Source organism: Corvus hawaiiensis, chromosome 1 (assembly GCF_020740725.1).
Source record: "Corvus hawaiiensis isolate bCorHaw1 chromosome 1, bCorHaw1.pri.cur, whole genome shotgun sequence".
In the NCBI taxonomy this organism is placed as follows: domain Eukaryota; kingdom Metazoa; phylum Chordata; class Aves; order Passeriformes; family Corvidae; genus Corvus; species Corvus hawaiiensis.
This window is the reverse complement of record NC_063213.1, coordinates 84919234-84946971: the sequence shown is the minus strand read 5'-3', so window position 1 is coordinate 84946971 and position 27738 is coordinate 84919234. Positions and strand designations below refer to the sequence as shown.

The window sequence follows — 27738 nt, the reverse complement described above, 5'->3', positions numbered from 1 at the left end:
TAAATACTCTCTTGGTGATGAGGTCCTGGGTCTTTTTATGATGGGAAATGCATTCTGCAGAAGAATAAAGGATTTTATTTTGTTCTCCTCCTGTGTCAGGAAGAGAAGTCTGCATTTTAAGATTGCTTCAGTTCTTCATCTGTCATATGACTGCAGTGTTTCACTGTGTCTAGGCAGAAGTTCATCAGTAACTCTTGAGTTTCTAGGTATCTTCCATACTTTGTTTTTTTCCAGCATTAAAGTAAATTAGAGTTCTCGGTAATCAGGGCTATGACAAGTAGAAATCTTCCTTCTGGGTATGAAGTTCTTAATCAGGAAGTTGAAACTGATTAAAGAGCATGTTTTAAAATGGAAATGTCCCGGGAGGATACACCTGCATGTGGTAGTCTTTCTTGGTTTCCAGAAGCATATCTTTAGAAGATACTTTCCTTGCAGGATGAGGTACTCTGACAGGCATTCACAGTAGTACTATTCAAGAGATCAGGAACTTATCTTGGCTCTAAGTGCAGTCTTGTAGCTTTATGCCTACATTATCTGCTAAAATCAGTTGAGGGATCTTAACCCCTTTAGTGAACATTTATCTTTTTTGATGTGACCTCTGTAGCCCTCACCCTAGTAGTGGTCAGAGCTTTTGTCTTCCAGATGCGTATTTAATGTGTCGAGAGTGTTACCTCCCATGTGTTTACTTGTAGGTCATCTGAACTTCTTTAGTGCTTCAAGTTTGCATGTTACACTTAAGAATCTGGTCCAGAAGACCAAGAAAGATTTAATCCTTCAGTGTAGGCAGTGCGTATGGAAAATCAGATTTGTTAACATTGGGCTCAATTTTCTGATCAGATGTTAATCTTTCAGTTTAAGAAGGATAATGCTGCTCTTCACAGAAAGATTTTGTTGCTCTTGAGGAGTCATGATATCAACTCCATGCAGTAATCCTGTTAGCAAACCAGGAATGCCTTAGCAGAAAGAAATAACCTGCTTGTATGAGATGTTTCAGTGAATAACCCTTGAGGCAGAAGAACATACCTATTACAAAATTAAAATAAAGCAACACAAGCTTCATTGGTGGTGAAATCTAATCTCAGTTAAATTATATGACACACTTTTCTCTTCCATCTACTACTCTTCCTCTTTTGAGCAACTCTTTGTTGCTCAAAAGCCCTTTAGAAGTCTCACTAATGAGAAGTGTCCCATCTGGGTTAGGTATGTTCATTGTCAGGGATCTAATTGTATCTAAGTAGAAGAGAAAGGGAAGATCCTTTGAATGGAGACACTAAAATTGTTCTTTGGTCAGGTTTGCGAAGGCTGCATTGCAATGGATTTGCACATTGGTTTGGCTAGACAATAAGATCCCTTTTTCCATCCCATCTGCTAGCTCATGGGTACCTGTTGAGCACATGGGTACATGGTGAGCATGCTTAGAACTTGTCTGTTCATTTCCCCCTCTTCTCATAAGCTTTTTAGTAATTCCATGACCCAAAGTATCCAGTCTTTGTGGAGACCTTAGCCTGTTCCCACAGTGTTGATACTGTAGGCTTGGGTAAAAGAGAAAAATGCCATCTAATCCAGGCATCAACTAAGCTTAATTTTTGGTCAGTGCTACAACATGTAGTTTCCCACTATGATGAACATATTTATTAAAGAATAATTATCTGATCCCATAAATAAGAACTTTCTGCACAGATTGTTTTACAAGTATGATGTGTCTCTGATGAATTCATGATGCTGTTATCTGCTTCACAAAGGCATACTCTAACTTTTATCACTAGTTGAACTAATAGGAGAACAGCTCCTTTCTTTCTAGAACTTATTTTTTAGTAAGCACAACTTTATAGAGACCAGTAAAAGACTGATTGTTCTAACAGACTGGTTTTATTGAGGGCTCTTTCTACTATGAGTATTCAATTCAGCTGGGATGCAAGTTTTGCTTTGTAGTAGCTCATTGGTTAGTCTGCTCAGTATTCACAGTTGTCCATCTCACCTATATAGTCTTTTTCCCCAGGAAAAGCTTTGAAATATTTTCTTGTTTCTGTTCTTGAGCAGCCGATTCTCTAACTGAAGAATCTAATTTAGAAAACAAGGCCACGTGAGGGCAAGTAGTAGTGCTGGAGATCTGTTTAAAGTTTGTGTGATTTAAGTGAAGATTCTTTGCTTCCAGGCAATTAATCTTTAGAGACAGAGCAATAGAATACTTCAGTAATTACTTCAACAGTAAAGATCTGTGATGACCTGAGCCAGTAATGCCTTTTAATGTGGTAACTTCTAAACTGCTAATTGGCCAAGCCCCATCTCTTGCTATATTTTGAACCAGACAGCTGGGAGTGGGAAAAACACTAGTGGTTTGGGATAAAGAATAGGTTTTTCCATTGTCTTTAAGTTCAGAATTCTTTGGAGTTAAGAACGTGGTAAAAAGCAGCAGTAAAATGTAGGGAAAGCTACTTCTGCCATTGTGTTATGGCTGAAAAATAAGTTTTACAAGATTTTTTTGTGTTCAAAGTTGTTCTAAAAGGCTGTAGCTTGCTTTCCACCTTTCTCAACTTAGAAAATAATTGGTCATTTAAGAACTGATGTAGTCAGGTATTTTCAGACTTAAGTAATTCCTGTAAACCCCTGAATCCGTGCTTGCCTCCTTGTTAAGTGCTCCAGACACACAGTACTTTAGCATCACCAGTATGTCTGCTTAGGATGCATCTGAAATTGCTGGTGATTGGGCTGGAAGGAGGAAGAGTAGTAATCAGTGATACCAGTTTCATTTGCAGTATCTTTTCTGTTATCCTGTATCCATCTTGCTTTCGCTGGAGAATTTCCCTTGGATTTCAGATGGAAAGCGAGGGGAGCAGAACTCCTGGTGAGCAGTGGTGTGTGCGACTGGTGTGTGTATACTGGTCTTGGCTGGCAGAGCATCAACTTGTTTCTTGGCAGGTGGAGCCCTAACTTTGCTGTTGCTGGGTAGGGTGGGAGAAGAATGTAGCAATTACAGTGAGCAACTTTGCCATATAAATAAGTACAATCCAGAACACTGTTCAGGGGACCGAATCTGTCTTGACACCTAAAATTCTTGCCCTTCTATCACCTACAGTGTTGCTGTTCTTGTTCTGTTTTTTCCCAGCCTTAGTTCTCATCTTTTAATTTGAATTTGGTAGAGACATAACTTTGGCTTTAGATTTGTCCTGACTGGAACTGACCTGTGATTGCCATAGACCTGTTGACATTTTCTTCTTAATAGAGGTTCAGTTAAACTTTTTCTGGATGTATAAAATAAACATAGTGCTGGCTTTTATTTTATTTTATTTTTTACTATTGAAAAAAATCATTATGTTTTGTAGTATTCACTTGAGTTGATATTTGGGTGCATTTTCACGTGCATAGTCTGAATATACTGTACTTTCTGTAAAGTTGCTTTTCTTTTCCCCTTTTTCTCTGCCAAAAGGAATCAGATACAGCACCTTGCACAGCTCCTAATGTTTACCAGTTCAGTCTTCAAGCACCGACTCAGCTTATGGCCAGTTTAGCACCCGCATTGCCCCTGCCAAGTGGTAAACCCCAATCTGCGCCTCCGAGAACCTTGATAATGGCCGCCAGTAATCAGGTATGAGCCAGCAACTCTGTCACGAGCAAGCGATCACATCGCAAGTGTAGGTCATGTGCACTGTGCTGTCAGTCTAAAAGCCTCTGAGGATAACCTTCATGTAGCATGTGCTAAGCTTCATGTGGTCATAAAAGTACTCACCTGCTGTGTCGGAGGTGCGGGGAGAGCAAAGGGTGGGAAAGGGTTTAGAGTAGAAGAGCCCCTCCACAACATCGACACCTAGGAGTAAGTTAAAGAACGAGTGTCAGGTGTCTGACTCTTTGTGTTTGAGAATCCTGGTGCCCAACTAGTGGGGTATTTGTTTAGGCTGTTTAATTCCCACCACCTTATATGTGGTGGAGGTGTAAGATAGTTTTTGAATTTTAAGGAATAGTATTAACCTTTCTAGGCTTACTTAGTTGTCTTGATTTTGAATTATTAGAACAGATTTTGTTATACTTGTAATTTTCTGTAATACATTTTAAAGGTAGAGAACAGAAAATTAATTATGGACAAGTGTACAAGAACTTTTACCAAAAAATTAAATGTTTGCATAAATGTGCTGGGACCTGAATTTTTTTGGCTAATGTATCTATTCTGGTACAACCTCAGTGCATCTTTCTGCAGGAAAACATTCCCTCAGTCTTGATGATTACAGCTATTAGTAAAACATGCCTCACATGAGGCTTAATGCAAATTGTGGATTGTAGGTTGCACATGATAACAAAACTGTGAGCTGGTTCATTTGAAACTTAGTTTTGGTCAAGTTCTTGTAAGGTTTTCCTTCTTCTCCAAGTCCTTGTATCAGAGTTCATGGGAATCTAGGCCAAGACATTTTCAACTTAATGACTTTGCCTTTTTTTATTTGATTCAACACTTACTTATCTTCATGGACCTTCACTGGACTTTGTCCCATTTGTCCACATCTCGATTCCTGGGGAGCCCAGATGGGGCCCAGCACTCTGTGTGTGACCTCACCTGTGCTGAGTAGAGGGGAAATGATCACTTCCCTTGACTTGCCTTTGGTTTTAATGTTCTAACTGATTACACAGATTCTTCCCCTCCCTACTTTCCCTACTGCTCAGTCCCACCTAGGCAATACCCACTTACCTGCACAGGAAATGTTGTATTAGTGAGAAGCTAATAGAATAATGTATTTCTGTTTTAGTGTCTGCTAGTGAATATTCACTGCCTAGTGAATACAGTACAGTCTGAAACTTTAAAAGTTTTTTTAGAATAAAACTGGAGAGCTATTTTAAGTTAAAAGTTCATCTAAAATACAAACCTAGTGTAGATGATTCTTTCCCTAACAGCTCTGCTTTTCTAAAGAAGTACCCTGGAGCTAGTTAGGAGGCATGCAGTTGTTAGTACCAAACAAGTTGGCATTCAGAGTGTTTGCCACCATTGTGAAGAGGCAGTGTGTTGTGTGAATTTTGGATCTCTGTTGGAATTTTGAATCTTGGAAGACAGCTGCTTTGTAGCACTTTTTCTGGCTTTCTGTTCCTTGGCTGTCCTTTTAAGTGATTGTTAACTGTTCTGTTAGTAGTTTTATAGTACTTACATGTTTAAAAGTGGGAATTTTTCTGTGGCTTTGCTTAACAAAGATGTGCCTTTGAGAATCACATTAAATCAGAATAATTTCTTGCTACTTATAGTTTAGAAGTGGGATAATGGGATTTTTTTGCATTGAATTTACCAAAAGCTTATATTTTGTGAAGTAGGAGTGTTCTTTTTTGATAAAATTTATGATTGAGTCAGAGGTAGGAAATGAAATAATTTTACCCAAAATACTGTAAATACCTTCTTTCCACTTCCAACTTGCTGGAGCATGACTTTGCTAGATTAGGCTTTTCTTTTGAGTTGATGTAACTTGAGACCCAGCTAGCTTATAACTCTTAATAGGCACATTCTGCCATCTTAGAGGACTCCTGCCCTGATAAATCTGAACTTGTGCTAGACTTTCTTAAAAGCAAGTCTTCTTTCGTATTCAGAAGGAAGTTTTGAAAGGGATTCATTTGTCTGCATGGTGTCTTCAGCTTTCTCCCTGGCAACGTTTTCCACCTCAGTTCAGCTTGGAAAGCTGTACCTAGGTGTTGAGTACAACTCTAAAAAGCAGGAGGTGCCAAGAGCACTAACTGTATTTTGAACAAATTATAGCCTTCTAGGCAAGTTTGCTGCTGCTGCTAAATCTTCCTAGTATTTTCATTTTTGAAACATGTTTGGTGTGATTACCAATTCTATTTATGTACTGCATTGAAGAATTTCCAGATAGTTCAGGGACTGATGAAGCTCCTGGCACAGGTCTGTGTGCTTTTCAGGATCATCATCATCCATCATTTTTCCAAGGTAATAATTCTTCTACTCTGCTGACAGCAGTTTGAAATTTCACTTGGAGGAGCAGAACGGTTTATGAAGCTGCCCACTAAAAATAAGCAGAAAAACAGATGTTGACATGTATGTCCAGATGAGTAGAGGGGGCAGAAATTGCTTGCTTGGTAACTTCCCAAGGAGAGGAGGGGACTACATTCCCCATTCCTTTGAGACAAGTTTAATTCATGCTGGATTGCTGTTCTCTAGGTTACCAAAATGAAGACAGAAGAAACTTCCTTTTCTTAGGTCAGAAGAACTCTTTCATTTAAGGTGCTTTCTTTTTTCCCCAAGGGGTTGTGTCTTGATTCCAAAGTATCTAAAGCCAGTCCCTCTGCTGCACTGGCTGGCTTCTAGTGTGTCTGAGAAAACCTCCACTAAAGATTAGTGATGTCTGATTGGGAATATGTTTGTTGCTATGGAGACAACCAGGAAATGAAACCTTAATGTCAGTGCTGAAATACTACAGTCAAAACTTGTAAAAGGACTTGTGGGAGTAAGTTCTTTTTTTTCAGATTCTTTTGAGTTTGGCCAAATAAGGTGGAACATTTAAACTTATAAACTGCTTTTTTACAGTTTTATACTGCTTTTTTAAACAGTTTTTTACGGGGTTACAGGCACTTATGTGGTCAACATACTTTGCTTCAGAGTTGGCTTTTATTCAGAACAACTGTTAATGGTGTTGCCTTGTCTCACTAGTACTGCTGATACTGCTAGTATCTCTGAAATGATTGCTGAAAGGTTAGCAGCATTGCAAACAAAATTGGTCAGGCCTTGAGTCAAAAATGTATTTCTGAGTGTAAACAGTTAAGTGTAGTTCACTTGGATGAAAGATAAATTTGTAAAGACATATTTTAATTCATGTCAGTGCAGAACTTTACCAAATATTTCTGAGAAGGCAGGTGTCATCAACTAGCCAGTGTACAAATATGCTGAACTCCCTTCATATATTGCAATTCTCCATGGTTTTCGGTATGTCAGCTTCAATTTAGAAATGACCTGATTTGTTCAGTGGCATTTATAAGCTGTTTAGGTACTGAAGGTTTCTTCACTCAACCAAATGACATTTTTGTTACTTTGTTTTATTGAAAATGCTCTCATTTAGGGTAGATTAATTTTTCAGAGCCAGTGTGTTGTCATAGGAAGGAGGCTACAGTTGTATATTTCGGAAAGAGTTTTGATTCTCAGTGTCAGACTCCCAACTTCCATGTATGACAGAACATTGTTTGGTTTTTAACACATGCAGAACTTAAAACATCATGTTGTCCTATTTCCTTTCCTAAGAAAAGAAGAGAAGGAAAAACTGCATCTGAGTTTCAGAGGTTGTTCAGCTGAAAGCAGTACTAGAGATTTTTCATTTAGGTTGTCCTGTATTTATACAGGCAGTCTTTGTGGTGTTATCCTTCCAACTATAGAAACTGACTTAGCCTGACCAGGCTCTGGATAACCTGATCTGACTCTGCTTACAACAGAATGTTGGCTTAAGTGGTCTCCAGAGGTCTCCATATAAACATACAGTCTAGATGTCTATAGGACTGTATGAGAGCTTCATTGGCCACATTGGCAGTTGCTTCCTGAGCACTTTTTGAGTTGCAGGAAAGACAAAGTAAAGTCTAAATAGTAGTTTCTTAGAAACATAAACAAACTCACCATAAATAAAAGACTTACGGAAATGTAGGAGTCATATCTTCCTTTTGTTTGCATAGTACTCCTTTATCTTCCAGTGTCATTGTAATCAGATTTTTATTCACAAACTGAGATGGATTTGAATGATCACACATTCATTTCCTCTGCAGACTTTCTCACATGTACTGTATTGGTATCTCCTCATCATTCGGAAGGAGGTTTTCTTACTGTAGTAGTAGTTTTTCTGTTCCAAATAAAAAGTGGGAATTCTCAGTGAGGTAAGATTTCTCTTTAAGGTCTGAAATTGTCAGCTTTGTGCTAAAAAAGTTCTTGTTCCTTGTAGTGACAAGTATGCAGATACATTTCATGGCCTGTGTCACAACAGCAGCAAAGTTGAAGTATGAGTTCTGTCTTCTGGTAGCATTGTTTTGACTCCTGCCCCTCAGTTTTGAAACCTGGGTAGTGACAAGATCAAAAAGGGTATTTATTTCATGTGTCATTCTGCTTTCTTTGCCATAACATAATTCAGTATTTACTGTGATGCTGACAGTAGTCTCTACTGTCAGTCACTCATTTTGGGGACTAGGCCCTCTGCTCTCTCAAATACTAGTTTGTCTTGGAGCTGCTCATACTAGTCTTGCCTAGCCTGTTGTGAAAGGTGAAGAGAACCTTGACATTTGTGTGGTAGCTCTGCCAGTAGCCTGTAATGAAGTGAAATAAGATATGAAGGATTGATATAATCTGCTCCCTTGCAGCTTTTGTTTTTCCAGTTCTCTTGTGTTGGAATTGTGTACAATTTTTCTTGCTTTTGAGCTCTTTCTAGTCTCCATGTTGGTTTTTCTTTTCTTTGCTGTTCACATAGTTATCTCCATAAATGGTGTTTTCCCCTTTTAATAACAGCAGTAAAGAGTTCGGGCTCATTTTATAAAATCTGTTCAGAACTCAAGATCTAATCAGTTGTAGCTGAAAGTAGCCTGTAGGTCCCAGAAAGAGAAGTGTCTTTGTAGTGCTTTGGGCCTTATTTCCCTAGATTGTCAGTACTAAACAACTTTTGGAAGAACTTGTTTTGGTTTTTCTCTACTTCAGCTTAGATATCTAAACCACACAGAAATCTTACCAGGTTAAGAGTACACCCAGGTAGCATGTGCAGTTATCTTGTAGAATCCTGTTAACTAATTTAATGAGGCTAGGTTGCCTAATACTTGGCTTATTGCTTATGCAGTTGTGACTAAAATGTTGGTTAGGTCATTGTCCATTATTTCTCTGCAAAACAATGAATTTATTTCATAAAGAACAAGAAGATAAAATTTTTTTAGTGTATTTACAGACATTATGCTCAGAAAGTGAGCAAGTGAGTGCTACAAGCCTATAATAGAGAATTTGGAAATACTGCAAACTTTGTGAAATATTTTGAGACTGCATGTTAGGTTATTTAAGGGATACTAAAAATATTAATGGTACATTAAGGTAACTCTGAATACTACTCTGATATTTCACATGAAATGATTTTGAGGTATATGAATTTGATTACAAGTCTGATCAACTGCAGACTAGATTCAGTCATGGCCTTTAATCTTGTACTCTTAACAACAAAATAGTAAACATGTAATCTTTCAAAACTGTCTTACGCCTTTTCTAAGCTTTTTGTTTACCTCTGTAAGTACTTACCAATTGTTTTGGAGCACTGTATGTATAATCTCTTTTGAATCTTAGTACAGATACTTTATTATCAACATTTCCCTTTTTTTTTTTTTTTTTTTTTTTTTTTTTTTTTTTTTTTTTGTCGTCTTACTTCAGAAATGCTATCAGGCAAAAAAAAAACCCAACAAAAGACCAAAATGATTTAGAAGCCTGTTTATGTTTAGAGTTTAGCTCTGTTATGTTACTTGTGTTATTTCAAATTGTAGGGGATTGATTTCTGGCTATAAATTTTCTTTTTGAATAATGGCAGTCTTTAAATGTCAGCAGTTTTGTATAGTAAATTTGCCAGTATTTAAGAATAGAAGTTTGGTTTCCTTAGCAAATAATTACTTGGTATGTCTATTGCAACCAAATTTCTTTTCTTGAGATTTTTCTGGGGCTTTTTCTTTCTTTTTTTTTTCCCCTCCTGTTTTTTTATTTCCTGTTAAGTTCTGGGGTTTTCTGTTTATTTGTTTATATTTTTTTCCATGTTCTGTTGTTGTTTTTCTCCTGGAAACTTATTTAACCTGGTATGTGATGCAGGATTGCACCTTACCCCCACCCCCAGGCTTGTCTTAAATGTGAATTCTTTAGTTTTCCCTCCACATCTAGCAGATTTTTCAACACAGCTAAAAACCAAACCAATTGAATCATTCAGTTGTTGAATAAGTAGTCGTAAGATGGGAGAGATTGTTCTATCTAGAGAAATAGATCCAAAGAAATTGAAACTTCTAAATCGAAGATTTATCTGCCGTATCACAGACGAAGGGCTTTCTTCTTGGATTACCTGATCTCTCTCTAGCCATCATCTGCTTACAGACATGCCACCTCTCAGTGATTGTGTGACTCCTGAGCATCTGAATGTCCAGAAGTTAGTGCACAAGAGAAAGCTGTTTGATACAGCCTCTTGAGATTTACAAAAACACGAAGCAAATTCCTTTTATCGAAGATCCTGAAAGAAGCTAAATGAATCATGTGTGTCCCCTTTTAAACAGTTAACTAATGGGAAGATGAGGAACTAAAATTCGGTTTTTATAAGAAATGGAGGTCACCAGGATAGCCCTGCAGGAGTTTGTGCTGCCTAATGTCTAAAAGGCAGTGGATGAAGCCTGGTGGAGTTTGTGCTGCCTAATGTCTAAAAGGCAGTGGATGAAGCCTGGTGGAGTTTGTGCTGCCTAATGTCTAAAAGGCAGTGGATGAAGCCTGGTGGAGTTTGCTGGTGGTGTGAAGCACTGTAAGGTCTGCCTGAGAAGAGGTGCAGAAGGACCCTTCAAGGTGATGTGTCAGGAGGGTGAGAAATAATTTAAACTTTGCAGAGAGTGGTAGGCCCTGAGCCAACAGTTTCTTGTAAAGATGACATCATGATGTTTTTGCAGAACACCAACAGTGGGTATAATTTTGCTGCTTCTTTCCTCATTGGGGAAAGTCAAAACACAAATGGAAGCAGAATAGGGAAAGATGTAATAGTAATCAAACACATGGAATTGCTTCTGTGTGAAGAAAGAATGATTGTTTAACTTTGACAAGATGAGGTATATGATCTAGGTCTGTGTAATTGTCAGCAGTGTATGCAAAAGTTAGAGAGCAGAATGACAATACTCCCAAGAACTGATAGATCATCCTGTAGTAGGCTCAAATTAAATGTGATGCTCATTTAAGCTGTGAAATGCCATAGCACAGGATGCAAGATGCTAAAAGCTGACAGTTTCAAAAAACCAAGCAAACTAGTGAACAAAATGTAGTTGAGAACTAGTAAGTATAAAGGTATCATCTGTGACTGAAGTGGTCCCTGAGTCAACTTCCTTAAGCACCTCTCTCAGCTGATGAATCATAAGACTGATGGATTCAGATCCTGGTCCAATAGATCAACAGTCTTTATCTTGATGGCCTAAGGACAATGCAAAATGCTTCATCACAAGCTAGAGTTCACGTTCTGTCTCAGTTATTTATCATTCTTTGAAAGTTTGTTTACCTTTTGAGCAAACAAGGGGTATGACATCTTTTAGGATACAGGTAGATGCACTTAATTGTCATACTTGCTGTGCTCCTTGTGTTGTCTTGGGGTCACCTGTCATCCTGTCCCCAGTGGCTTTTTTTTTTGTGAATCCTCACTCATATTGAGGAAGAAATCGCCAGATTTTTCAAATTTTCAGCTGAAGTGGATGGATAAGGTTCCTGGAAGTTTGTATGCTGCTTGATCAGACTTTTGTTCTAGTTGTTCAGTAGCAATACTGAAGTTTTCCTCTGTCTTTCTTCAGTATATAGTTGACGGTAACTGTGATGACTGGCTACTTTTAGTCTTTTCACTATTATAGGGTCATTTTTAGTGTTTTGATGTCATTTCAAGTAAATGTTTATATATAATTGAGTCAGAGATATACTTACTGAACTAGAAAACTTCGCAGGAAAATGTGACAAGATGGTGTGTTTGCTTGAAGGACTATTTGCCAAAAATTTAAAGCATTCTAATTTTTTTTTGTTTGTTTTTTTGGTTTTTTGGTTTTGTTTCATGTTGACTTCCTAAAACATCTACTAGAAGCTATTTATGAAATGTACATCAGTAAATTATGTTTGGGAAGTTGTCTCTCTTAATGAAAAAGTCTCAACCTGCATTTCCTCTTCTTGTTTGTCCTTGAAGTATTTTGCCACTGGTAGTCTTAGGATAATACTTAGTGCATCTGTCTTGAGAGTTTAGAAGTTCCATGATGGTTAATTAGGTTGCTGTAGGAAACTGTACAAATCCAAAATAGTTTTAAAGGTTTTTTGCCACCCTGCAGTTAACTGTGGTTGTTCCTCAACACTAGTCTTCACCACTTTGTCTTTCTGGATGCTCAGTGTCTCTTCAATTACAGTTTGACAGTAAAATGTTGCTTATGGCATTATGCGTTCAATAACTGGGTTTTTTTGTGCATACAATTTTAAGGGTGGCTTGGTGTTCTCCTTTCTTTCTACTTCACACTTGTTTGGAAATACAGAATATGAAATACCTGCAGCTACTTTAGTGTTCTAAGCAGTTGTCTCAAATGTTAGCTCTGTGTTCCTGTTTAATCACTTAAGGTTAGAATTAGCTTTTGCTACAGGCAATCAGTTATCTGTTGAGTTATTGCTGTCAGACATCAGGAAATGTTGCTTGCATTGATGTTCTCAGTATTTAGGAAGTCTTTCAGTTTCATCTTCTGAAACTCTTGTACCTATTTTAAGTACATACCAACTTACTGTATGCCAACTTAGTGTATACATCTATAGTGATAGTGATGCCTGTAGTACCTTATGGTGTGGTAGGTTTACTCAGGCTGCTGCTAAACCTTCTGGGCAGTTTTTGTTCCAAGTTATTGGAGATCCCTTGAAGAAAGTGTCATGCTGTATTTCTGATCACTTAATTGTTTTGCCTTGGTCTGCATATGAGGTACAGTCTAGGAGCTGTGTAATCTGATGATCACACCAGTAGGATTTACAAGCTCCTCACAAGACATACTTAGTTTGCCTGTCACTGACTTGAGATTATGGGAAAAGCAGACTTGTACCCCCCATGCATCAGCTCATGTGATCATGCCCTTATATTTGTCCATGATGTTTCTGAAAGACTTAAGTATCTCACTTGGTCATGCTTTTGCTGAGATACTCCAAAATAGATACATCTGTCACAATTAGTATTTAATGTGGAAGTTCTCTGGTTTTATAAAGAAGTTGTACAGTGAGTATATTTCATACTGAGATCCGAGGGTTTTAAAGATACTTTGAAATCTACACCATTTCATTTGCAGGACATTTTCTTCAGAAAACACTTAGTAAGTTGTTAGTGCCTTGTGACTTGCACAGCTACAATTAAACAAACATGAAAAGACCAGTTGCTTCAAGCAGTGCTTTGTGGAAGTGACTTATATGTTGAGGAAATACAACTGGTAATATATGTTTTGTCTGTTGTTTTTATGCTTAAATGAATGCTTACCTTATTTTATTTTTTTTAGCAGCACAGTGGAATGAAGTTTTCCATGAAAGGAACTCATAACCAAGGCAACAGCTACAGCCCTGTCAGCAGTGGAGGTATGAGGCAACCAGTTGGTAACCGAGGACACCACCAGTACAATCGTAATATATGGAGAAGGAAAAAACACAGAGACAGTTTGCCTATCAGTCTGAGCAGATAATGGCAGATGCCAAAATGACCTTCCCTGCTCAGACAAACTGAGTGAGTGCCACTCGACTTGAGGGATGGAGACCAGCGTCCAGCACATCGTTTTATTGGTGTTGCCAAATATCTGCAGCTGACTTCTTTGCATGTTTCTTTGTGTGGTGGTTCAATCCATCTTCAAGAAGTAGTTGTGCTTATCTGTGAAGCCTTATTAAATGTGGAAGTTTGTTTTCTGCCTTCCCACAATGGTTCATTCAGTGCCGAAGCAGCTCTGACAATAGAACTGCAAGGACATTTACAAATGCTGTAGCTTTTTTGCTGTGGCTGTATCTGTTCCTTTTCTTTTATTTTAGAAGTGAAGGAAACTTCAGCCCCTTGGAATTATTATTTTTTTCTTCTTCTTTGCAGCAGATCAAGTTGGGAATTCATAAAAGTAAATTTGCTGCTCTCCTGTTTGTTGGTTTTTTGTTTTTTTTTTTTCCCCAAAGCTCAATTTTTTTCTCTGTAAATATTGGAAGTATGATTTGTGCAATAACTTGGAATTTTTAATTTAATTTCATATTATCACATAAGTTATATTTAAGGGGAAGAGGTTTTTTAATTTACAGATCCTTTCCCAGGTTGCATTATCTAAGTTGGGGTCATAGTTTTGGCAGGTTGTCTGAGCAGTGTTATAAACATGACATTTGGTAACATTTGAGGCTTCGTGATTCACAATGAAAGTGCGATTTGGCTTACAGTTTTAAGAATTTATGAAGCTCCAAAGCATTTTGACCCGGTGTTTTTTAGCTCATTGTCTGGCCTCTATCAGTTGTCTTGCTCTGACCAATGAGTTTTAATTTTCTTTAACTAGACAACAAATCCAACATTTATAGTACCAGAAGCAAACCTTTTGAGAGGAATGGGAAAAAGGTTGGTTCAAGTCCTGGTAGGAAATGAAAAAGCTGTGAACTACATGCTTTGATGCATTTTAGTAATGTAACCTGTTAATGTTTGGGTTGAAACAACACTATTAAACAGAGGTACCCGGCTTAAGGAATGTGGAGAAAGGAAATATGTTGATTCCATTAAGGAATCTGTATAGTAGTATGCATTAGTTCTGTTAAGAGCAAATATATAAAAAGTACTTCAGCTGCTCTAAGCATTACAAGAAGTATCTTTTAATGTGTTGCAGGAGAGCACAGCCCAGTGTTGTACACAGTATGAGTGGCTGGCACTTAATTTACAGATGCATACAGGTATACTATGCAAGTGTGTATTGCCATGACGAACACTGTCTTTAACTTTTTGAAAAATGTACATCCTGCCTAACCCTGAGTTTTTAAAGCACCACAGTTGTCCTGGGAGTAGGTCACATCTCATGCCCTCTGACTTCCCTTTTTTTAAGTGAGAGTTCTTAAGCTATACAGAAAACTACAGGTAAGTTATGTAAGTCCACTAGCAAAGAAAGCTGAAGAATCCTGTTAACAGGACATCTATACTGTGTACAGATAGAGAAGGTTTTAAAACTGGTATCTGAATATTGAAATGAGGTGTCAAGCATGAAGCTTTTTAATATGCTGTATGCCTTTGAAGCAGAAGTAGTTCATGTTATTACTGAATCTGTCAAACACAAACAGGTCCTTGAGGGGAGAGAGGGCAACATTCCAAAGTAGAGTAGTGCATATCTGTTTGCAGAAAGTTTGTCTTAATGCTCCAGACTCATCACAATAAAAAAAGTTCTAAAAATTGTGAGCTGATTCATAAATAATATCTAAGGGCTGTTACATGAGCCTGTACTGCTTAGTCTTCACACACTAGCAATATTGAGCATAACTACATTAAAGAGCCTTCAGAGGCTTTAATTGGTGTCTTATACTAGCATCCATTTTAAAGCAAAACTCATTTGAAAAGTGGTATCATGTAACACTTCAGTCATGGTGAACCAAATGAATTGGCCTGGCTATCACTGTGGTTATGTGCTACAGGTTTAAAAAAATGTTTAAATTTTTTGTGTGGACAACTATGTGGAAGCTAAAATTGACATATTTTTATGTAAAGTTTTCTATTCTTTGATTTTTAATAAACTTTGGAGACCAGTCACTCTTCTGTACCTTTTTTTAATGGGAGATTTAAGGGATGAAGTGACAGTTGACATTGTCCCATTCTTTGATGTATTCTTTGAACATCTGCTTTAAATTGTTCATGCTGAGCACCTTCAAAATGTGTTTGGAAGATGGATGGGTGCCCTCAAATGATGGTGATGTGTTTCTAAAGGGAGTAGTGAGGATGGATTTTGTAGTTGTGGATTTGATCTCTCGATAATGAGAAAGCAGAGGAGCTGGAGGTGGTTCCCGTAGTATTCTCGAGAGGAGATTGACTGACTAATTCCTAGGGATATCTTAACTTTTCATTAACTCTTCTTTTTCTAGTTGCTTCCTGTCGTTTCTAAATTCCTTTCAAAATCTTCATCTAGGTTTCAGCCTCCTCAAAGATTGGATGTATCTTGTCTTTTTTTGTGGAGTTCTGTTAACCTTCTGAGAGGACTCTGAAGTGTCAGCAACTGACTAGTTCAAAATTTTAAAAAATGGGTCTTTGGAAGGAACTAGTATAAATCTGTAAATGCTGAGAAAGGGAACTGAAGTGTTTTTAATAGACAGCAACACAAGGCTAGGGAGTGACAATCAGAGAGGTCTGTGGTACTTGCTCAATCTTAATTAGTCTCTGCTGGAGAAAAGCAGAGAAGTGGTGGGAAGGGAAAATAATAACCACTCAGTAGTAGCTGTGATAATAACAATCATTTTTTCTGTCAAGTCAGTTAGCCAGTGAGACATGGCTGACAGAGGGATATATAATCTCTGCAGACACAAAGATTAAGTGCAGCAGCATTGGTTTTGTAACTTCTATTTTCCCATACTCCACCTTTTCCCTCTTTCTGTCCAGGTGATGATTTTGCTTTATTCTTCCCACAGGTTCTGCTCGACTATCTATCCTTGTTAGTGGTCTGCATTTAATGCATTAGGATTCTCCCTTGAACCCTTGTTCTCTGATAAAAATCTGAGCTATCCCCTTGATCCCAGCCCTAGTGACTATTTTGTACACTGTTCATAGGCAAAACTTCAAAAGACTTCTTAAATCCTGGACTTGAGATTGTGGAAGGAAGAGACTGCAAATTGAATGGAGGGATGGGACCCAGAGAGTGCATCATAGAAAGAGCTCAGTTGTGATCTATTCCTGTTTACAAGAGATGTCAATGCTGGTGTTGCATTGGACTTTCCCTGTAACTCCATCCCAGTGCACTGGGGCAGGGTAAGAAGACAGAAATGTGTTTACTGGTACCGTGCTGCTGGTTCAGCCATGGGAACAGCCTCTTGAGAACAGTCATAGCAATAGTCAGAGTAGCATTGGAATACAGCACACCTTCAGGCAATGTGAGCTCTTCATCACTTGTGGGTAAAAGAAAAGCCTAAATTGTGAGCTAACAGCCAACTGATCACTCGGTGTATATGTGTGGAGAAGTAAATGTGTCAACTTCTGTGCTTTCAAGGACAAGAAGCTGCCTACTTGCTGACTGCTGCCAGTGAAGTCTGGTTATAAATTTAATAATACCTGGACTAAACTAAAGTTATGACCTGAATTGTTCAACTGAAAGACATGACAGAGCCATCAATTAGGTGGCTGCTTGTATGCATTTGCACTGTTTTGATTGGGGCTTGAAGTGTGGAAAGCAGATGTGCCACATAAGGAGGATTTTGGAAGTAGCCTTAGAAGAAAAGCCTGAAAAGAAACATCTTGGAGATCGGGAAGCTGTATGAAGAAAAATACCAGAGAATGCCTCAGAACCTTAACTGATAGTGCCTGTCTAAAGCTGGTCACAGTTCCCAGTGTTATGCTACTGCAAAAGTTTTAGCTTAGAGCTGTCTATGGCAGAGTAGCCTTTTGGTTTCATATCAATCAAGGATTCTCCAACCATTTGCTTTCTTCATAATCCTTTTCTATTGACGGATTGTTGCCTGAGAATAAAAAGAAATTATGAATGGCCCTTGTGCAGTGCATACTGATGATATGCATGTCTGTGTGTGAGGTCAGGAAAGACAAAGGGCATCTCATCCAACACCAGCTGTTTGCCCCTTATCCACCAAAATGTGACATGTTCTTCTGATGTGAATTCTTCAGTAACTTAGGAGAGTTGAACAGCAGGTAGATTTACGGTTTTACTAAAACATGCCTTCCAAATAGATGCTTCACTGGCTCATTTTCAAACCTAAACCAAACAGGATTTAGGAGCTCCTGTTACAGGATTTTCTGTGTGAGAGGATGAAAGCAGTGTTTAAACTGGAAGTCCTTAAACTCTGTGCTAAAATTGCCACTCTTTTTTAGTGAAAACTTTGGTACTGGTGCTCTGTGGATGTTTTGTTGAGAAAATCTTTGTAAGAAAATTCCTTGCTTCTTGCTCCTTCTTTCCAGAGAAGAAAAGGTGAATCTTCTGATGCCCTATCCCCTCCTTCAGGATTACCATTGGATGCATCTGGCTAATTTCAGGAGCCAAAATGAGCAGGTGCAATCTCGCCCTTGTTAAGGCTTGTGTGTCCAGGTCGTAAGAGTCACTTGAGTACCACTTACTATATAATTGTGGGTGAGATCAACAAACCATCTCTATTCCCTTGGGGAAATGTCTTAGGAGGCTTAGGAACAGAAAATAGGATTATTCTATTAGTCATTCATATGTGTGCATGCAGTCTTCTGTAGATGAGCAGAGCAGTGTTGCAGTTCCCAGCTGCAAGTGCAGGATTTGTTCTGTCCTCACAAGGGCCCTGGAGGGAGCCAAGGCAGCCCAGCAGGTGTTTGCCCCTCAGATTAGGGGGTAACAGAGCAGGTCTGTGCAGCAGTTTCTGACCTGTTCCTGATACAGTGGCTGAACAAAATGACTTTCTGTTTTCCTGCCATTCCTCTGTTGAAAAGGAATCGTCAAGGAATGCAAGGTTATGGGAGATGCATGTGCTGTGTGGGTGTGAGCATTAGGAATTATGAGTGGGTAAGCACTGGGATACAAGTGCTCTAGTTTGGTAGTGAGATTTTCATCCTTTGAAATTGTAAAAGCCTGGCTGGACAAGGCCCCAGGTAACCCATTCCAATGTCAGTCAGTCCTGCTGGACCGCTTGACCTCTGTAGGGCTTTTCCTCATTTAATTTTTCTATGATACCACAAAAAAGAGAACTTTTTTTTTTTTAAAATTTTACTTTATCTCTGCTGGGTTTATGAAGTTTTTAATGGGGACATAAGTCAGGTAGGTATTGTTTGGTGTTTTTGCTTTGTTCTGCACTTGGTAAAATATATCTGCAAATTCTAGGACCAATGGAATGAAACAGGTAAGAACCTAATGATCTCTGAAGTTGATAATCCCTGGAAATGAGTAGTCCCCAATCATAAATTACTGATCAAGAAATACAATTTCTGTATCTTCTCCGTATGATGATGATTACTGGTAACAATGTTTTCTGAGTTCAGCCAACTTGCATTTGCAATGGTAACAACAATGAAGATGTGTGGGAGTAGTGTCTTGTGTAGGACATCAGCAAAATACTCCAAATTGCCAGTTACCTTTTTTTCCCCAGTGAGTTGCATAGATTCATCATGGAAACTTGATAATTAAAATTTGCTTGTTTGCCTTTATTCTCCAGTACAGGAGTAGATAGATTACTTACACTTATATCCCCTGAGAAGTTGTAAAACAGTATTGATGGAGCTGAAAGCATCATGAAAAGGCTTTTTTAGAGATAAAATTTGGAAGCTGCTATTAGCCTAAGTTTTACCTAAATAACTCAAGAGTGTATCTGTCTAGATCAGAGTTGTTCCTTATGATGCAGCATAGAAATCTGAGACTGAAGAATGTTTGTCAAGAGTGGATATGTAGAAAAGAAAATTTCCACTGAGAAAAAGGAAGCAGAATCCAAGACCTTAATGATCTGAACTTGAAATATAAAATAACCATTCCAGCAGAATGGGAATTGTGACATGCCAAGCTGCAGATCTATTAATAAGGACTTAATCGTCCCCTACTACTATTACTGCTACTACTAGTAGTATGATATATGGAGCACAGCTCCAGGATCCCTAACACACTAATAAGGCCAAGACATGCCAAAAGTCCTTATCTGGAAAACTCATACCAGTATTTCATTTTTATTTCTGTCAGACAACAGAAAAGGGCCAATTAGAAACAGAGGCAAATTTTAACACTAACTTACCAAATGTTTTTAATGCCTAACCCAGTATTGCTGCTATTAACATCTATATATTTTAATTGTTGGTAAAGCCTGTGGTGTGGTTCAGTGCTGGGTGGTGACTGAGCCAGGATGTTCTGAACCAGAATGGCATCAATAGATGGCGCTGAGTGCAAATTTTTGGGCCACAGTGGTGCAGTTAGTTGAAGATTAACTTTGGAAACAGATTATTTTATCTGTGTTTGCTAATGATTGTGACACAAGAACTGCCACACACGGGCTGAGTGTCCTGATGTGACAAATATGAGAAATGTGGCATGTACACAGTGTTGGAGTTTCGTAGTACTGAGTAAATAGATATGGGATGAAATATAAAGCATAGAGCTGGGAAATGAGAATTTATAGCTTCTTCTAGGCAGTAAAAGCGGATGGGTTAGAAATAATAAAGAGGAGAGACACCTGGGCATATTTGTTAACAGTATGATTAAATTCACCAGTTTGTCTCACAGAGCTGATAAGTGAACCAAACAGATGAAATGTTTCCATTAGCATTAGTGATTTCCTTTTATTGCAAGTCCAGAGTTTTACTGGTTTAAATTACCTGTGGCTTTCCTCACTTCAGGGAGGAAAAAAGAAATAGACAAAAAAGAAAATAAGCATAATCCTCTTTTTTTCTTTATTCAGTGATGGCAGCAGCTACAGACACAGGTTTAAAGCCTTTTCTGACACCTGAGAATCTACTTCAGCTGGAGATTCATCAAAGCACAAGCTAGCTTTTATGATGGCATGTCAAAATGCTGTGAAGTACTAGGGATGACAGATACCATCACCCAGCTTTTTGCACCCATTTGCACTGTTCTTGTATTGACAAACTCTTGATCTTTGGCTTTGATGTAGGAGTGACTTACCTCCTGGGGATGCTGAACATGCTAGCTGGCTGTCACTTCAGATCTCCAGGTGACAAGTAGAAGATCTGACTGGATGTAATCTATCTAGGGAATGTGGTATGACTGAGGTAGTCAGCCTTCCTTTCTCAATTTTGCTGGAGAAACACTTGTGGTTTATTCTGGGTTTCCTGTTAGATGCTTTTGTGGTATCTGGAATAAAAAGGAATGCAGCATTTCAGACCACTCCAATAACCCTGACCACTTCAGTGGATAAAACTGGATGTGAATTTCATGACACAATTTGACCTAGCCTGGCACCCTAGCTTGTCCCTGATGGCTCTTGCTTCCCATTCCTGTTCATTGGCCTACTGGCACAGATAGGTCTGAGCACAAAAGTCAGGGAGCGGAGGGGTAGGCGACATCTGACATTTCGATTTTATCTAATTGGAAGACTTGGAAATGCCTGGGCAGACCCTAAGATTCAGGATGCTGCCTGGAGTATCTGAGGGTGTAAACAGTCATGGCAGCCAAACATTAAAGACAGAAAAGGTTTGTAAACACTTCTCAAAATGAGCCACCTGTTCATCCACCTCACAGCTTCCTTCTCCTTTTCCCTACAGCCTTTATGTTCTGTAGGAACTAAAAACCTGTGCTTTCTGGCTCTGGTGAAGTCCTGAGAGGAGAGAGGACTGTGGGGGACGAGAGGCAGGGAGGCATCTGATTATGAGGACTGTAATACTCTGAGCATAAATCCTATTTAAATTACCAAGGCAAAATGCACTATTCATTATGCATTTAAATTTCAGAGACCCTTTTGATGCAGGAGGTAGAAAGAGTCTCAGCAGGATCTTTCTAAAGATGTTTTATGAAAAGGATTGTGGTGAACATGAATTAATTTTCCAGCATTGTTTGACCAGATTGCTGTCAGTAGTTACTTCACAATTAGCTTGTCCTTGTGTCTTTCTAGGTGAGTATTGAACCTGGAGAAAAAAAAGCTTTTTTTCCTGTGCATTTTGCAGAAGTTTGGTTGCTTTATTACTATTATTTTTTGTTCAAGTGAAAGTCCTTGTGGAGTCCTGGAACTGAATGTTGCTCATCTAGCAATAAGAATTTAAATTGACTCGAGTATAGGATTTATTTTTTTAAAAAATGTATCTTCTTACAGAGTATTACAAGATTTTGCTGCTGTTAATCAGAAAAAATGCGATTTGTTAAATTCAATTTGCTCCAGCGACAGGGAGGGTGCGCTCTTGCATCACTCTTACTTCCCAATGCAAAAGCAACTGCTCGACCGTCTCTGGTTTGGAGGTGGTGCTACCGTGATGGGAAAACCTTTCCTGAGGCACAGGGTAGCTTTAGAGGTAATTTCGTTTTGTTTCATACGGATAAGGCTCAGAACACTTTATTTGTAATCGGTAATGGATGACTGAGCAAGGTAGCTGTTTTTATAGCTATCAAAATTGTACTTGGGAAGCCCACGTTTGATTCGCGCTGTGCAGCTGCGCCAATAGAAAAATGTTTAATCCTTCCAGATGTTAAATTGTTGTTTCCTTCTTAGGGATCTCTCGGTCCCTTAACTACGCACATCCAGCTCAGGTGCATGAGCTCCTAACTGTTTTAGCATACAGAAGAGTTTTTTTCCTCCTAAGTGCTCTTGGAAATGGAACTGGGACATTGACAGGTTTTCTCCAGCTAGCCTGAAATGGCTGTTTCAGGTTGTTTCTTTTTTTCCCTCTCCCTTCAACTTTAAGATGTCAGCTGAAAATAGAATATACTCCGCATGGATATAAAAGACACTCTTGAAAACAGCTCCAGGCATCATCCAGTTTGGGGATTGTTTGATTTGTGCAAACAGGTACTCGTGTTCAGATAACACAGTTCCTTGTGTTATCCAGCTTTAGTTCTATGGTCAATTCACCATTAATACTGTTTCTTAAAGGCTAGAGTTGTTAGAGCCAAATCTTTATTCAGTAAGGTAGTATCAGCAATCACCATTGCAAATGAGCTTGTGCTCACTAACTGTGCATGAGAAAGAACAAATAGGAATAAGACTTCTAACACAGAGCAAAGATGTGCAACCCAGAACTTTATTCAGTTCTTCTGTGCAGTTCAGGCTGAATGCAGGGAGTGTGTGTTACCATCAGTTTAAGAGTGAAATTTGTGCTTTTAAAGAAGAATTGGCATTTCAAGTGAAACAGGTTGCATCAGTAGGCATTGTACTTAAATGGGCTCTTACATTTGGTTAAAGAACTTCTAAACACAGCTGTGTTTGTTCACAAGGTTGTCCTTTCTTGCAGATTAGGATTACAGTTATTTCAATCAAGGTTTGGGTGTTCATTTTATTGTTAGGGTTCCCCACCCCAAAAGCTTCCACCCCACCTCTCCTTGGAAGTTTTTAAAGATAAGAGTACTGATACCTGTTTCTCATCCTGTACCATTTGCTGGGGTATTGCCTCCATTTAGACTCACATTCAGAATGAGCATCTAAGACTTAGATCTTCTTGTGTTCATGTTAACACTGTTAACTGTTCATGTTAACTGAGGAATGGGAGGGGGGTTTGCAGAGCTTGGCTCTCACTGTCAGAAGCAAGCATTTGTTTTGCTATAGCAGAAGGACTTGATCTTTCCTAGAGCCTGTTTCTCTCTCCCGCTACTTCATATGCTGTATAATGAGTAGCCCTTTAGAAAAAATCGTGGTTTGTCTGTCCTGTGTATCAAACCTTCTGTATTTTACCAAACTTTTGTAAGAGCTGAATGTTCATAAAATATTTTAGATTTCTGGTTTGGTTACTGTATTTCTTACTTTGAATTCAACATCTGTTTTAAAAGATGCAGAGCAGATGTCTTTTTTTTTTTTTTCACATAATTTACTTTTACATAGTTCTCAGTTATTACATGCATGCTTCAATTCAGGTGAATTTAAGAATCTAAGACATCTATTCAAATATGGTCGGATTTGGAGATGCTGAAAGTGATACCCTGTTTAGTTTCTATGTAAACTGTATAGTTTCCATATAAGACTACATAGGATACACAGATAGGACTTTTCACCTATGACAAAAGATAAATGAACATGTATTTGACAAAGGTCTAAAATCAGGTGAGGGAATAGTTGCCAGTCTCTTCTGGCAACAGTTGAACATCATCAAATAAATCATGTAGGTGCAGGTTGAAAAGGAGCAAAGGGAACAATATTTGTAACTCCTGGTTTAGTTGCAGAATTTCTTCCTGAAAGATTTTTGTGTGAAAAACCTTGAGTTTGAAGACCAGTTGGACAAATCCCAAGCAAAGAAACCCATTCAGGGCTATTAAATGTGAGATAATGCCTCTGGATGCAGCAACCAGAGCTGCAAAGCAGTTGCTTTGGAAAAGGAGCTGTGTGGTGCAGATGGAAGCATCTCTTTTCACCCCCTCCAGAGGCGGGTGACAGAGCTTTAGCTGGCTTCAGGTTGAGGTAAACTGTCTCCAGATAAACTTGAACTGAAAGTAGTTTGTATGGAGAAGGAAAAGGAAAGAAGAGAAAAGGAGTTTCTACAATGAAATGGATCTGGGAAAAAGCATAATAAGATTAAAGAAAATTGCATGAAAGGAGTCTGGTGATACTGACTTCTACTGCACAGGAGAGTGGAGAGCAGTAAAGGGCTTTAGAGAGAAGAGAAAATGAAGAATAAGCTAATTGCACAGAGGTGCTGGAGAGGGGAAGTGGAGGCAGGGGAGATACGTGGAACTTGTGGCAGGTGAGGAAAACGTACAAGAATAAAAAGAGAGATAATTGGCAGCTGTTTATGGGGCTTAAATGCTTTGTTTGTCCACTGTGCCCCAGCTGCCCCCCTAGCAGGAAATGCAGTGTGGTTCTACAGCCTCCAGTTTCTGTTTCCTCTGCCATCTGTCCCTTTGGTTTGTCTCTGTTGCCACCACTCTCTTGGTGGCCAAGGCTTTTTGTAGCTCTGCTCCTGGCCACCTGTGGGATTCACGCCAGCAGTCTGGGGTGAATATTAGTAAGGAGTATGCACTTATATATATGAAAGCAAGCTCTTTAGTGTGTAGAAGCCTCTTTTCTATGAGTCTGTACCTTATTATTTCAATGTACCACTGACTATTTTAATTATACCAAATTTTGGAGTATTGTCTACTGGCTCTGCCCTCTGGCTGTTTGTTTGGATTTCGTAGAGGTTTGGGCAGCCTGAGAGCTGCTGTGTGGTAAATCCCTTTTAAAAAAATCCCCTTTAAAAAAAACTTTTAAGGAATTTTTTGATTTTAAGACTAAATATGTCCCCTCTTTCTATGTGTTTAGTCAATACTACACAATGTTTACTAGAGGTATGCAGCAATACTCTTAATCCTTGTGCTTAACGATGTCTAACACTAAACCAGTTCCCTTCCAATCATTTCACATGCAGGGAATGACTCAATTTTTACTCCATAACTACTCTGTCTATACAAGGACTTTGGGGGATGAAATCTAGATGACTAATCACTTCATTATAAAAAACATTTAGTATACCCATGTATGGAAAGAAGAATTATATCAGCTAGACTATTTAATGCATCAGGGTAATTATTTTCTCCTGAGCTGCAACCCAGTATTTTTTTTTTTTTTTTTTGTGGGAGTGCCTCCTCTGATGGTGCATGTCAGAATGCCACTGTCGAATTAAATGATTTACAGCAGCTAAGAAAAGGCTCTCAAAAATTTGAATGCAGGATACAATGTTTGTAAAATGTCTTGAGAAGTGTAAAATACTGAAATAATTATTAAGTCCTTATAAAAATCGGAAAGGGTGATAATAAGATTTAAATGCCAGCATCTTGTCAGTGGTTGATAAATGGAGTGTGTGTGGAAGCTGAATTCTGCACTTCCCCTTCCCAATTAGGCTGCTGTCATCCCATGTGGCTGCTCACACTCTTGTGAATTTGAGTAACACGATCACCTTCTTGATATTCACCCCTTTTGAGCCTGTCTGAAGCTGGCCAACAGAATGAAGTTTTCCAGTAGAAGATGTGTAGATGGGAAAACTAGAAAGTGGAATTGCATACGCTTAGATTTCTTAGGAAACTCCCCTAAAAATACGGCCTTTTAGACCTAATCATGGGTCTTGCATCCCACTGAACTGCAGTTTTTCTTGTGTGACAGATACCAAGATTTGGAAGCAGAGAACAATTTGATTAAATTTGTCTCCTTTGTTGCCACAGGTACATTCCATGTATTCTTAAAATATAAATCCTGCTGCTAATTAAGTTGTTCTCTACTTGATATGATATTCTTAAAAAAATATAGCTCACCTCAGGGAGTCCCAGAAAGTAAAATGTCCATACACAGGATTGTAATTTACCAGGAATAACTACTGTGTATCCTTTCACTGGAAACAATGGAAGCTATTTTCATTTTCTCATAAATTCTTTTCAGTTTGCAGAAGTTACTTTTATTCTCAAAAGCTGGAAAACAATCATAATTCTGACAAAGTCACATATTGATAATTTGAGTTGAACAATGGAGAATAAAATTGTTCAAGCTGATCTCTGCTCCGTGCTCCATTTTAACTGCAGAGAGGTGAACAGTGATTAAATATAACATTTTGCAGAAGCAACATGCTCAAAGGGTGATGGCAAATACAAATCTTACATAATGAGCTTGAATTAATTTTGTATCTGAAGAAAACAAAACCCGACAGAAGCATTTTTTTTATGAGCAGCAGAACGAATCCATTCCAGTCTGTCTGTATTGTTTCTGGCTCCTACCCTCTATCCCAGTGCCTCATGCATCTGCTGTGCTATCTCCACTGAGCAGAGGCCTGTAACTAACCTGGAGCTGGAGCTTTCCTGCTGACCATGGGCATATGGAGGGCACACTCTCTGAATTAGTACAGCAGTTTGGTGTCAGGACTCTCACGTACTTGTGCTTCCCTTTCATCCATGGATTTTCAGGGAAGCTGTAGAAAGTGAGTTCCCTCAGGGCTTGTGCAGCATGTGCGCTGCAAGGAGCAGCTGAGGAAAGGGGCAGACTCAGCACTGAGGAGAGGAGGGTTCAGGGGGACCTGGTGGATTTCCAGAGCCCACAAGGAGATTATTGAAAAGGTGGAACTGGGCTTTTCATGATGTTGCCTGGTGGGATGATAGCAGCCAACAAGTATAAATTGAAACATGAGAGACTCTGACAGCATGTAAGGAGAGACTTCTTAACCATCACAACAGTCCAACAGTGGACCAGGGTGCCCACAGAGGTTGTGCAGCCTCCATTATCAGAAGTTCTCAAGACCAGGTTGAAGAAAAACCTTGGGGAGTGTTTTGCTGATCCTGTGTTGATCAGAGGTTGTATAAGATGACCTTCAGAGGCTGAAGTCCCTCCCAGTCTGTGTTATTCTATGACCCTATTTTTCTGTCCAATTTGGTTGACCTTGTGAGATAGCTGCATGGAATATATAGGGAATTACATAAACAGGAGACTGTTTTTCCTCTTAAAAAGGCCCCTTCATTTTGCTTATGATAAAAATAGATATACATTTTGTTTTTCTTCTTCACGGCAAGCTCATAATATTTGGAGGGGAAGCCCTTCCTTCACCACATCCTACACCCTTAGCAGGTCAAGGAAAGTGAGGAAAACTTTCCTGTTAAAACAGGGCTGTGCAGGGTGAACTGAAGAAAGCTGTTTTTTATGCTTTGGTATTTCAGTTTTGCTTCCAAGGAATTTCAGTGGATGTAAGCATCTCTGTTCCCACCTACTTAACAGTTCAAATATTTATTTATATAATTTGTCTTTAAACCAATAGCTATTTAACCATAGTAGGAAAAAGAAACTGAAGTTTAATCCTCTTACAACAATTCCTTCTCTTAGTAGGAGTGTTTACTGCTTTCTAGACTGACACCTTACAGAGCGTTTTTATTTCTACAGCTACTCTTGCAAGTGTGTCCCAAATCATAAAATGAAGGAGCCAACTTAGCTAATTAGGAATATTCCCCATATTTCTTGTTTATTTGCTTCATTTAAATATGGAAAGAGCCCTCAGAGGCTGACTGTGGGTTTCTCTTTGAGGTCAGCTTTTTTTTGTATGAACCTGCTACACCTGCCTTGAGCATTCTTGAGGTGTGGTGAGTGCTGTCCTTTTTTATATCCTGCTGTGGTTATTCTGGATGCAAAGCAGTTGATGGGACCTTTTTTTAAAAAACTGAAGACTTTGTGAAGACTGCTTGTTACATCTGTGGTATGATTGGAATTCTTCTTTTGCGTCATTAACTGGTAGAATTATTTTCCCTTCAGCCATGATATGAAGTCAAGAGTTTAAA

At 38.7% G+C, this 27738-nt stretch overlaps 1 protein-coding gene across 4 annotated transcripts in view; it reads left to right on the top strand.

The window, feature by feature from the left end:
* TENT4A (terminal nucleotidyltransferase 4A) overlaps positions 1-15452 on the top strand; it is a 57916-nt gene extending 42464 nt beyond the window's left edge. Inside the window, exons 11-12 of one of the 4 annotated variants that reach the window (XM_048312198.1) lie at positions 3428-3586; positions 13210-15452. In XM_048312198.1, coding sequence (XP_048168155.1) covers positions 3428-3586; positions 13210-13386 — 336 coding nt within the window. In that variant the 3' untranslated portion in view covers positions 13387-15452. Of the gene's footprint in view, positions 1-3427; positions 3587-13206 lie in introns of all 4 variants that reach the window. The other 3 variants (XM_048312196.1, XM_048312215.1, XM_048312206.1) reach the window with 3 other exon arrangements.
* The last annotated feature ends 12286 nt before the right edge of the window (positions 15453-27738 follow it).